This window comes from Balearica regulorum, chromosome 29 (genome assembly GCF_011004875.1).
Source record: "Balearica regulorum gibbericeps isolate bBalReg1 chromosome 29, bBalReg1.pri, whole genome shotgun sequence".
Taxonomy (NCBI): domain Eukaryota; kingdom Metazoa; phylum Chordata; class Aves; order Gruiformes; family Gruidae; genus Balearica; species Balearica regulorum.
The window spans coordinates 498328-510652 of record NC_046212.1 but is presented as its reverse complement, the minus strand read 5'-3'; the positions used below and the strand labels follow the sequence as shown (position 1 = coordinate 510652).

Sequence of the window (12325 nt, the reverse complement as noted above, 5' to 3'; positions counted from 1 at the left end):
GACGGTCGCAACACTTACGTACTGATTTTTTACCTTGCGTCGAGGTGAGTGAGAATGATCTGAAAGTGCCCAAATCTCTGCTCCAAAGAAAGCTGAGACAGTCTGTCCCAAAAGCACAGACCTCAAACCCAGTCCCTGAACTGGCTGCAAATGGGGGAAGTGCAGTGCCTTACTCAGGAGAAAACGGAAAGAAAAACAGCTCGGGTTGGATAACACCAAACCCACCGGTAAAAACATAGCTGCAAACCACGTCACTCCCATAGAGAAAGGCTCACACTTGTAGGACAGAGAGGAAAAGTGCTCAGCCCAGCTTCAAACCTTGGAGATTCGAGCTGAGTTTTTCTGCTCTGGATTTCTTGGCCTGACCTTATACAAATGCTCCAGATCTGGATCTTCAAGGCCATGTGAGCACCCAGCTCCCATCCGGCACCTACCTTGCAATGGCATGACCTACCTAGGATGCAGGCACATCATTATTTTTATGGATCTATTTATATATGTAGAAATATTTCCCAAGCAGGTTTTCTTTGAGGAGGGGCCAGGAGGCTAAATCCATCCAAGACAGCTAGAGGAGGAGAAGGTATGGCCAGGTGTGGTCTGAGAAAGGACCACAGACCTTCTCAGGAGGTGGCTGGTGCTCCAGGGGGAAAGCCAAACCCCCAGCTAGTTCCTGTATCTTCAAGGCTTGCAGCGAGTCCCATTCCACAAGCCTCTGCCAAAAGGTCTGGGTGCAAGACCAGAGGCTCTGCTTCGATTTTCAGCCTGATTTTCCAGGAACACCAACAACCTAAAGAAAAATCACACATTTCTCCAGAGACCACTCAGTGCAAAAGTTTTTAGCTCCAGCTGTGATGCAGCAAGGGATGCTACCACCATGAGTCTCTTTAAATCAGTATATACTATATAACTTTTTAGGTTGAGAAAATTCTTGATCCATTTGCTCTGGGTCTCACAGGCAGACTGAAGTGAAAAACTGATTTTCCAGTTGACCAAGGTGACCAGCTGTCCACGTATTGTCACCAGTATTTTGCTTTCCAAAGTCCTGGGCTCTTGGAACCAGGTGATTATGTGAAAAATTCAGCTTTTAAGAGTTTCCAGATTTCTCTCTGTTACATTATTTATGATTTTCATGGGTGCTTTGGAGACTGGTTGCGCTTTTGGTTCCCCTCTGCCTTGATGCAACTCAACCTCCTCCACCCCAGAGCTGGTCCCTGCCCTCCAGCCAGCTCCATGCCTTCCCATCCCAGCAGCACGCACAGCAGGCTGGCATTGCCAAGGAAAAGAGGGGATGCCCTGATCGCAGCTCTCTCCCCACATCATTTCAGCATTTATTCTCAAGTGTACTCCTTGAAATCTTGAAAGGAGACTGCACAGGTGAAGACGTCATTTCTATGGCAAACACATTTTAAGAGGAAAAACACCACTGCCCCAAACACAGCTCTGTCTGAATCCCAAGGACACCGATAAACGGCTGCTGGCCCGTAAGAATTCAAAGTATTCATCTAGATGAGCAGAAATGCAGCCTCTTAATGTCGCTGATGCAGGTGGCTTTGCTGGAAAGGGCTGGACCTGAAAATCAGGACGCCGGGGTTTCAAGCCCAGCTTTCTCACCGTGTGATCTCGTACAGGTCTTTTTTCTAACCAGCCCTTTGCTTTCCCTGATACACATTATTATCCTCATGTGACGATTTAATGATGATTTCAATACAAATTAATTAAGGATGCTGGCGTTTCCATTGCAGACCGGCCCCAAAGCATTTGCATCCACTTGTACGCCTCAGAGACCGCCAAGTAATTTCTAAGCAGAGTAGAGCGATGCTGTTATTAAGCATTAACACTATTCAGCATTTAAAGAGCATCATCCCTGTTTACAGACTCACGGGTTACAAGGTCACTGTGACCACCCAGCTCAGCGTTGTGGCCACCGAGGGCTGGACGGCAGCTTTAGGACCCCCTTCTCAAGCCAAAGCGGTGGGACAGCAGCAAGGGATGGGGGGGACATCCCCAAAGCCAAACTTGGGCTCACAGGTTTGGTTTGGGTTTTTTTGGTTTTGTTTTTTTTTTTTTTTTTTTCTCTCCAAAGCTGGGTCAGGCTACCAGGGGAAGCAAAAGCTTTGGTGCTCCAGGGCAGGAGAAGGTGGAAACACCACCAGCCTCAGGCCAGGGGAGTAATCCCTCGGAGAGCGCAGGCAGATCGTGGGTTAGATTAGAGAAATCCTTGAAAGCCCTGTCTGAAACACCAGTACAAGACATCGCCTTGTGCTAGAAAGCAGCGAGGCTTTGTGCTAATCCCACCACTTTCCCTACCACCACAGCAAGAAGCAGCCCCAGGAACTGAGGATGAAGAAGGAGAAAGATTGCTTCTTCTTGCTCCACTTTTAATTCCCAGTGCATATTATTTTTTTTCCTTGCTGCAAACTTCCAAAGCTGAGCCAGCAAGAAACAGCCTTGATCTTAAAAACAAACTAAACCAAACTTTCTCCTCCGGCCATCTAATCCCAATTAATCACAGATTCCAGCGGAAGGAGTTTTCTCCTGTTACTATCATTATTCCTGCTTGTATTATTGTGCCAGTTTTAAGGTCCTGGGTCTAGATGCAGATCCAGGTGAATGGGGAAAAAAAACCCAACAAGAAATAGGCTGGTCTGAGTCTCAGCAGCATTTATAATCTGAATTTGGCCACCTACAATACCATCTGCCAGGCTTTGAGGTCCACCCTGGAGTTGAACTCATCAGAAATCTGGGCTGCCACGGAAATGACAAATTAATAGCAGCCCCGCGCGGGCTCAGAAAATGAAATCAGCAAACTGGGGACAACAGGGACCAACACACGCATTCAGTTAATAACACACACGCCTCCGTGGGTGAGGCAAAGCCTCGGGCGAGGATGAGGTACCAGCTGCCTTCCTCCCACCTGGGCACCCTGCTCCCCGACCCAGCGGTGGGCTCAGGTCCCTATCTCCCCCTCCAGCACATCATCCCCAAACCGCGTGGCCCCCCAATTGAGTGGTAGGTGTGGGTGATTTTTGGTTGTGCTGTTTGCGTGCCAACACCAGCGAGGAGGAGGAGGAGGAGGAGGAGGGAGACAGCTAAACCTGTCCTCCTTGCAAAAAGCCTCCTCGTTTTCTTTCTTCCAAAAGCCACGGGGTGAATGAAACAAGGCGTGCATGACCCCATCACGTAGGTGTCCATCTGTCAGCAGGGACCTGAGTAATGCCTTCTCAACATCTTGCTTAATTCAATTAAATTTGAAACATCAAAGGCACTTTCGGTTCATACAAGCTCCTTGGAGGGCATGCAGCCGAGGAGAGGAAAAGGAGCCTTCCCAACACCTGCCCAACATGGTTAGACATCAGAGAAGCCAAGCAGGAATTCCCCAGAGAGAAAAGTCTAGCAAACAGCCTCGGGAAAGTGGGTTTTGCATGGCACATTGTTAGAGAAACATCTTGTTTCAGGAAGTTTTCCCCATCATTTTCAGCCTTGTTTGATGATATCTCCTAGCCAGCCGGAGGATTTTGCTAGGACGTTATTATCCGCAGTTGGGAATCTGGGAGAGCATCTTTCAGCTCAACGCTGCTTTTGAGCTAAAGCGAGGTGTGCGGCGAAGGAGCTGCCAGCAAAACGTGGCCACCTCCGAGGGAGATCTGTGGCGGGCACGTTACGAAAGGGTTTGGAGGATGGGAACAAAGCGCATTTTAACCAGCTGGAGCCACAGGCAGGGCTGAAGGGAAGTGGCAAGCAATTACTCCAGCTGGAATCCGGCCAGGGTGTCTTGAAATACCAGCTTGCAAAACTTTCACCAAAACACGCCAACGGACCAGGTGTTTCTAGGATAACAGATCTGGCCTTTAACTCTGCAATCTTCCCCAGGATCAGCAGAACCAGGAGAAAACCATTATCAGGAATTAATGCTGTAACAGATCCTCAGTCCCTCCAGACTCTCCAAGTCTGTTTGCTGAGCTCAGGACTTTGCGTACAGCTGGAGGAGAAAGACCGATTTATTTTTGAGCTCTGGAGGAAAAAGTCCCCTCTTCTTGCTCTGAAGAGGAATCCCTCCTAACTTTTGACCCTGCAGAATGTGTGCAGGTCTGACTGCACCCAGCAGAAGGCAGCAGTGGATGCAACCTTATAGCACTTTGGTAAAATAATTTAAATCCCTTTTTAAATTTAAAGTCTCCTGCATATAGAGCTTTGCTCCACCGCGTGCTGGAGTGCGACTGCTTCTGCAGAGGCAGCTGCGGATAACTCCAGCCCGGGCTTGCTGCATTATGCACGGAGAGATGGGATTGCTTGAGAGAGGCGAGATGCAATCAGCCAAGCAAGGAGAGCAGATCTGGCACCCAAACCCATTTACAAAAAAAATAAATTAATCCTGGCACAAGGCTGCAAGGACCACAAGGGAACCAAGAATTCATTATTAAGTGTCACTCGAGCCTTTTTCCACCCCAAAACCTCAGCCCCCAACAGCTCTCTGTTGCACAGCGCTGAGAGCCTCCCCACTCCGCTCCCTGCCAGCCGAGGATTTGCAGCTGGACAGATTTAGGATGGAGGACAGCACCGCAGGAACATAAAAGGAGACATGCAAACATGGCCCGTGTCCATGCAAAGCCTGCGGCTTTATGCTGGCATTCCCAAGAGCAAAATCATTGACCTCATTGAGCAATAGCTTGACAAGCAAAAAGAAAAGAAAGGGGCCTGAGATGACAGGGGTAGGATACACCCTCCCTGGCTACAGGCAGCGAGCACCCCCCAACCGCCAACCCACACGCCAGCAAAACCCACACGCGATGCAGAAAGGCAGCAAAGGTCCACAGTCAGGCTCTCCAGCGATCAGCCCTCTTGATCCCAGTTGCACCATCCCATTCAGCCTCCATCCAGGCACCTCGAGGAAGCCCCAGATTGTTTATGGCTCCCCGGCTACGCAGAGCACCCCCCAAACCCTGCCCTGCTCCCCGGACAATTGCAAGCCGCTTATTTCCTGGGGTTGAGCTGTCCTGACAGCCTGGGAGCAGCTCGAGGACCTTAGCTTCCCTTTATCCTTCAACATCCCGTGTAAATCGAATGCACCGGGACCCCTGGCCCGGGAGAGCTCCTCCAGCTTGATACCAGCAACAAGACTTTTCAGACAAAACTACGGTCCTCTCCAGTGTGCAAGTAGAAAGAGGAAGGGAATATTAACTACACCTCTGCTAATGAAACACCCGGCACCTGGCGAGAGGTAGTAAAAGGGAAAAGCAGAGGAGGGAGCACAGCATCGTTATGCAACCGTGTTATCTAACGACCACAGAGACACCCTATAGGGGCTCTTTGTTTGCAGAGGGACGGAGAAAGAAATGCCACCAATATCTGAGTCATTGGTTCACCAAGAGGCTCCGAAGTTATTTTCAGATGGAAACTTTTCCAGTTTCACACAATAATTTGGGAGGACTGGCTAATTCCCTGGCTCCACCCACCGCCTTGTAACACAGCTCCCTGCTGCTCTTGCATATATAGATAGGTATGGCCCTACAACTGGGTGCAGACAGAAGAGCCCGGAGACAGAGGAAACCTAAACTTACTTCCTTCCTAGCTGCCCTCCACCCGCTCCCACCATGAAGAAGGAAATACTAACCCTGGCCTTCGCTCGATCCGTCTTTGTCGAGTTCATCTCCACACTCATCTTCGTCTTCATCGGCCTCGGCTCAGCCCTGAAGTGGCCGTCCGCTCTCCCCAGCATCCTTCAGATCTCGCTGGCGTTTGGCCTGGCCATCGGTACACTAGTGCAAGCGTTTGGGCACATCAGTGGCGCCCACATCAACCCAGCGGTGACCATCGCCTTCTTTGTGGGGAACCAGATCTCCTTCCTCCGGACGCTCTTCTACGTGATTGCCCAGCTGGTCGGGGCCATCGCTGGGGCTGGCATCCTCTACGGCGTGACGCCGGTCAATACTCGTGGCAACCTGGCCATCAATGCGGTAAGTCTCCCTACCTGGAGATGATTCTACTTTGCTGCGCAGGCTTTCCTTTCCTTGTGAACGAGGAGCTAGTGCCGGCACTGACCCAGAGAGCCAAATCCATAGGGATGGTTGGTCTCAGCACATTGTCCTGCATGCACAGACGGACAGGAATGGGATAGGAGCAAACACCGGCGTAGCCAGCAGAATATTGACATGACAGCTTTATTGTGTGGGGTAATGAATAGCATGTTTTTTTCCTCCTTTAATAAGCGCTTCCTTTATCCTAAGGGCGTGAGTGAGTCACTCGCACCATTGAGATGTTCTTGACAGCAGCCTCTCCACCTGGAGATTAGTGCTGGGATAGGAGCCGCACCAGGATGGAGGGGGGAGGGCAAGGAGCAGAGCCCAGTCAAACCAGTATGGGCAGGGGGAGAAGCCCACTGTAACCAGTGCGCTGGTGGAGCTGGGAAATGGAGGTGGATGGAGAGAGGTGGTGGTGAAGAGGTGAAGGAGGAATGCGCGGGAGGGCACGGAGAGGCTGAGAGGGGCAGGGTCTGCTCTTGGAGGAGGAGGGGAGATAGTGGGACCCTCTGAGAAAAGCAGGGACAAGGAGCACATCTCAAACCCTTGGAGCAGTGCTGGAAAACCACCTGAAATGGGAATGGTGGAGCTACCGCTCCAACCACGGCCAGGTCTGGAGTCCTCGGAGCAGCACAGATGTGTTGCAGAGGGTTTGATCACTAGGATGAGGTGCTACAATGCATCTTATTCCCACATGCTTCATGTCCCAGATCAGTCAGCTTTAGCTAAAAAAACAAAGCTGCGATGGCTTGGGTCCCTTTGCCTTTCCCATGCCCAGTGGGGTTGAGTCCATCTGACAGTCCCCAGCGGTTAGCACAGAGGCAGTGATATGACAACATCCCACCTTACCCCCATGACGCATCCCAGCCTTCTTCCCACCCCTCATTCTTCATCCCATGCCCCTCTGTGGTGGCTGCTGGCTGCTCCCCAGCCTCTTGGGGAGGTGTTCCACAAAGTGCAGGGGAGAAGAGTCAGGATACGACGGTTTGCAATGAGCAAGGGGGAAAGAAATGCGGGGAGTGGAAAGAGAGAGGCAAATTGGTGGGAAAGCACTGAATGTTGTGGAGACAAACAAATGGAGAGACTTGGAGAGCCCTGGCAAGGGAAGGGCTTGGGGGAAGAGACAAATTTTGGAGCATTAAACACAAAGAGAGAGAATTTCTTCCCTTATGAGGAAAAGGGCAGTGAGCTTGAGCAGCAACCAGCAATGGCACCTTGTGCCCCAGGGCTCAGCAGAGAGCCTGGAGGGGCTTCTTGTGCATGGCTTTGTCAACCCAAATCCACCAGCAAAGCACCAAAGAGTCCTCTGGGTGATGCTGAGCCCCAAGACAGTTGATTAATTGTTGATCTTGACTGTTTACAGCTCAACAACAACACAACCCCAGGCCAGGCCCTCGTGGTGGAGATCATCCTCACCTTTCAGCTGGCCGCATGCATCTTCGCATCCACTGACAACCGGAGGAACGGCAACGTGGGCTCCCCGGCACTGTCCATTGGCCTCTCTGTTGCTGTAGGCCACTTGGTGGGGGTGAGTGTCCAGGCAGGAGGACAGGGCTCCCCAAAACGCTCTCATGCAGTTAATCCCAGATGTAGCTGCACTGGGAGAGGCAAGATGGGACATACCGGGACTCCTTCACCATGATGATGCAGGGGATCTCTACCTCTCTGCAAGAGAAAGCGTGTCAGGCACTGCTTCAGTCCCTGCCTTTGAAAAGTTGGTCATATCTGCTAAGCACACGATGCATCTTAACTTGGTCTCCTTTCCACACTGACAGATCTACTTCACCGGCTGCTCCATGAATCCAGCCCGGTCCTTTGGGCCCGCGGTCATCGTGAGGAGGTTCAGCCCAGCACATTGGGTGAGCATCAGCAGCGTGTCAGGACGTGCTGGCCCAGAGGCTGCCAGGGCCAGATGCAGGCAACGATGGGAGAGGGCAGCGACTGCCACAGGGATTACAGGGCTGGGTGTTTCAGAGGCCGTGCCAAGCCTGAAAGGGTGAAACAGGGCTGGAGAATGGGGCAGGTTGTCCCCCATACAATGGCACACTGAGCTAGGGCATCATCTGAGGTAAATAAAGCCCAGAAAAGCCCAGCTTAGGCTTTCCACTCACTGGCTCAGACCCAGCCTTGCAGAGCAGGCTTCGTGCCTCCTTGCCAACACACCACATCTCTGCACTCATGAAGAGCTTGATGTCTTCATCAAGCAAAGGTTGAAGGCATTTCAGCCCAAGAAGTCTACTGGACAGGGTATTTGCATCTCTCCATGGGCTAGGAGATGCAGAGCAGTGAGGGATGCTGGTGTGATGGCTGGACCTGGTGCACCAGTCTAAGACCGGCTCTCACCCTCTCCTTTGTTGCTTTCTAGGTGTTCTGGGTTGGACCCATCCTTGGGGCTTGCTTGGCCGCTCTGCTGTACTTCTACATCCTCGTCCCCTACTGCATGAACATGTCAGATAGGGTTGCCATCATCAAGGGCACCTACGAGTCAGAGGAGGAATGGGAAGAGCAGAAAGAGGAGAGGAAGAAGTCCATGGAGTTGACCCCACCGTAGGAACAGTTGGAAAAGCCAAGCAAAAGGAGGGGAGGAGGCCCCACACATGGGCTCATGTGCACACCAAAGCCCAGCAGTGAACACATCCACCTACAGTAGACTCTTAAGCAAAAGTCTTATATCTCAAAGACCATCTGTGACTAAGAAAGTATTGCAGTGTCTGTGTATATAATCCCTCTATGTGAGTGTGTGTGCTAGAACCTCTCCTAGCTTAACTGCAGCCAGCTAAGCCCAGCAAAGGAGTCTCAGCCCAGGGCAGCCTCTCAGATGCATCCCTGCCCTCCCAGATGCCAGTTTTGCACAATTTTCAGAGAGGCCTGAGACCACGTGTTCTGGTGCACGCAGGATTTCACCCCTGCATCTGATGGCCCAGGGGAGGGGAACACCATGTAGATACCAGCAAAGAACAACAACCGCTTTGGGCAGGTGGGTGCAGCAAAACCCCCTGCTTTCTCCCCGCCACAGGGCCCACGCTGCTCATAGATGCTCTTTCATGCCTTACCTGGTGCTGGTGAGTCCTATTTATTCATGGCTGCAGAAAGAACGTGATTTTTGGATTTTGTGTTGAGATCTTTGTGATATAGTATATTATTTATTGTGAATAAAAGAAATTTTAAGAGAGCCATGGGTGCAAATCTGCTTAGATATCAAATTTTAGGAGCAAAAATGGGTTAAGCTGGATACAAAGCCATCCCAAAGAGCCAGGGAAAGAGCAAATACTTGGACCTCAAATCCTGTGGCAGCTGGCACCACAAGCAGGAGGGTTGGGAAGTGATAGTCATTAAACCTGAGAAGGAGAAATGGGCACTAGGATTGGAGTGGGGGGAGAGCAGGAGGTGCCCCACGGCAGGGCGCCAGGTCCAGGGCAGTTTGAAGCCCATCTCTGAGGTTGGCATGGGCTGGGAGGAGCCGGCAGCAATCCTCCTTCACGCACTTTGCCGGTTTGACCCAGGCATGGCTTTCTGCCATACCAGTTCTCCCAGACAGCTCCACAAGTGCCCTCAAAAACTGACCCACAACCCTCCCCAGCCCCCTCGCCAGGTGCCAAACCCACACCTTCACCCTGACCTTCTGCTGTAGCCCTGCTCTTCCAGTTCTGCCACAACACTCTGCCAAAGCATCTCGCTCACAACCTGGGCACGGGGACACTGTACGCTGGCACCGTCCCAGCCATTCCTCCCACCAGTTCCCTAAATCCAGCCCCATACAAAGCTCCACCATCACAGGTGGAGGAGAAAAGGAGGTAGTTTGGATCACCAGGTCAGCAGCAGGGCTAGGAAGCTAGAATTGCAACCCCACACTGTCTTAACCCTCCCACCTCACCCCTCCACAGGGATGGGCCAAGATCTACAACCCTTCTGTGCCTCAGTTTCCCTTTTCATAAGGAAGAAGATTAAGCCCCTTCGTCATCAGGAAAGGGCAGCGCACTCGCGCACAGCACAGCCACCAGCCTCAGGGAAACATTAAAGCACCTCCAGCTCCCAGAGATGCCCCCTTAGTGTGACCCAGCAGCACCCAGCCCACATCACAGCAGGTCAGCACCTCCAAAAGCCGCACACCAGTCTCCTTCTACTGCACCCCAGACCCTAAAGATACACCCAAAGGGGGCATTGAGCCCCCCCTCCCAGAGCAGGCAATCCTGGGCATCCCCCCCTTGCTTTGCTGCTCTAAACCCCATCAACCCTCATATCAGAGAAGAGACCCAGGAGTCCTGGCATATCCCACAGCCATTCCGGCAGTGGGAATCAGGGGCCACTGCAGCACCCCACGGAGGGGCCCAGCCCACGCCAGCACCGCCAGCATGATCAACACCCAGGAGAAGAAACCCAGCCTGGGTGTGAGCCCTCCATGGGGATGAATCAGAGGATCCTGCAGCAGCAGCTTTGCGTCAGCACAGAAGGCATCCAGGACCTGGCTCGAAAACAGGGGCAGAACGGCCCCACGCAGGGCTGGGGTCAGCAGGAAGGGGGCACAAGCGATTAACCCCCTTCCCCAAAGCACAGGCAGGGACAGACCCTAAACCATGGGGTAAATGCAGGCTGGAGCCCGGCGAGCACACCGGCAAAGCATCCTTCATGGTGCAGAGGTCTGGTGCTCAGCACAGGCCCCGGTGCACTTTCCCCATCCGGCTTCTCGCCGGTCCACATCGCATTGAATCCGGGCAGAGAAGTTGCATTTAACCCAGACCAAACCCTGGCATCCAGCAAGCGCCGTGACCTCGCCTCCGCCGGGACGGGCACGGGCCAGAGCCCGGGTCACAGCTGGGAAACCCTGAGGTCCTCCTGCCTGTTCTCACCTGCCCAGGAATGGCAACAGCAGCGCTTAAACACAAACGGAGAATTATTTTTTTTTTTTATTAAAACATTCAAGTTTCTTCAGCCCCATTTTGAATGGGATTGTCACAGCTGGCCACCAGCCTTTCAACACTCTGAGCAGAAATAGCCATTTCACAGAAAAATCCCCCTTTATTTCAGCAGACACAGCAAGGGCTGATATAATCCCTGCGCATTCAAACCAGATTTACCTGTAGCGCACAATAATGTGGTCACAGCTACGCCATGCTTGTTTTCCCAGCTTCTCCCCCAAAACAGGGGTTTCCATTTCGGGAGCAGCGTCCCAGCACTCCTCCATCCCACCCACCCCCCCCCCCCCCACTGCTGCCTACACATCCCTACGGATCCAACACCACTTCGGTTATAAAACTGAACTATATTTGCATTACCAGCTTTTTTTTCCCTATTTTAGGGGTCTATCACCAGGTGAAACATTACACCAAAGTGTACCATCCTTGTACAGATCCACCATAATTAAGAAGGGGAGATGGATGCAGTTATTTCCTAAATATGCCTACTAGCAATTTCTTTGCACTAAGAGGATTTCACACACTATCTCATTCTTGAGTATCTTTTCCATTAGCAGGTAATTACTGCACAGCTTTAAAAATTTCTTTTTTTTTCCTAGCAGGGAGGAAAACGCCAAATATTTTCACATGTTGTAACAACCTAGAAACTTTATATTTTTTTACACATCAAAGGGCTGTCAGTCTATTTAAGGAAGGTCTCTGGTAGCTCTGTGCATCATTTAGTGTCCCTGAAGTGAGCTTGCTGGGACAAGGGAAGGAACCAGGTGCTGAAGGAGAAGCAAGACCCAGTGGCAATATCTCAATTAAAGATTTCTCAGTGGGTTTCAGGTGCTTCTCTGCTTCAGTCTCTTGCAAAGGGTCAGCCCCATCTCTCTCCATCCCTCTGCCCCAAGTGAGAGGCAATAATGCTCCACAGTTCAGGAGTACATCCCTTCTACCCTGCTACCACCTCAGACTATTTTGCAACCCCAAGTGCAAAAAGCACTTTGCTTAAAGCCGCGGTTTCTGACTTCACATGAAAAGCATGAGGCTGGTTTCACCTGGAGAACAAAGCAGAGCAATGCCCAGTCCTGCTTGTTGAAAACAGGATGAGAAATGAAAAAGAAACCCAAGCAAATACCAGGGAAGGTGGAAGAGCACTGCCGAGGGGTATTGCAGCATGCCAACCATTCCCAGAAAATCCAAGCAACACAGGGCAGCACCCCCCCATCTCCAGGAGGATCTCCACCACTTTGCTAGAGAGCCTCAAGCATTCAGGTACCAACTCCGGAGCAACGCAAGCCAAGAGAAGCCAACCTAGAGACATCCTCCCTCTACACGTTGCTCCGCACCACAGAGAGATGTGCAAAGCTTGAAAATAAAAGAGTTCCCAGTGCATCACCCAGGGCCGATGGG

General features: G+C 51.7%; 1 protein-coding gene across 1 annotated transcript; it reads left to right on the top strand.

The window, feature by feature from the left end:
- Positions 1-5529: 5529 nt before the first annotated feature.
- AQP5 (aquaporin 5) lies at positions 5530-9103 on the top strand. Its single transcript, XM_010311424.2, has 4 exons — positions 5530-5954; positions 7381-7545; positions 7793-7876; positions 8383-9103. Exons 1-4 carry the CDS (start codon positions 5592-5594, stop codon positions 8566-8568), a joined length of 798 nt encoding a protein of 265 aa, XP_010309726.2. The 5' UTR covers positions 5530-5591; the 3' UTR covers positions 8569-9103.
- The last annotated feature ends 3222 nt before the right edge of the window (positions 9104-12325 follow it).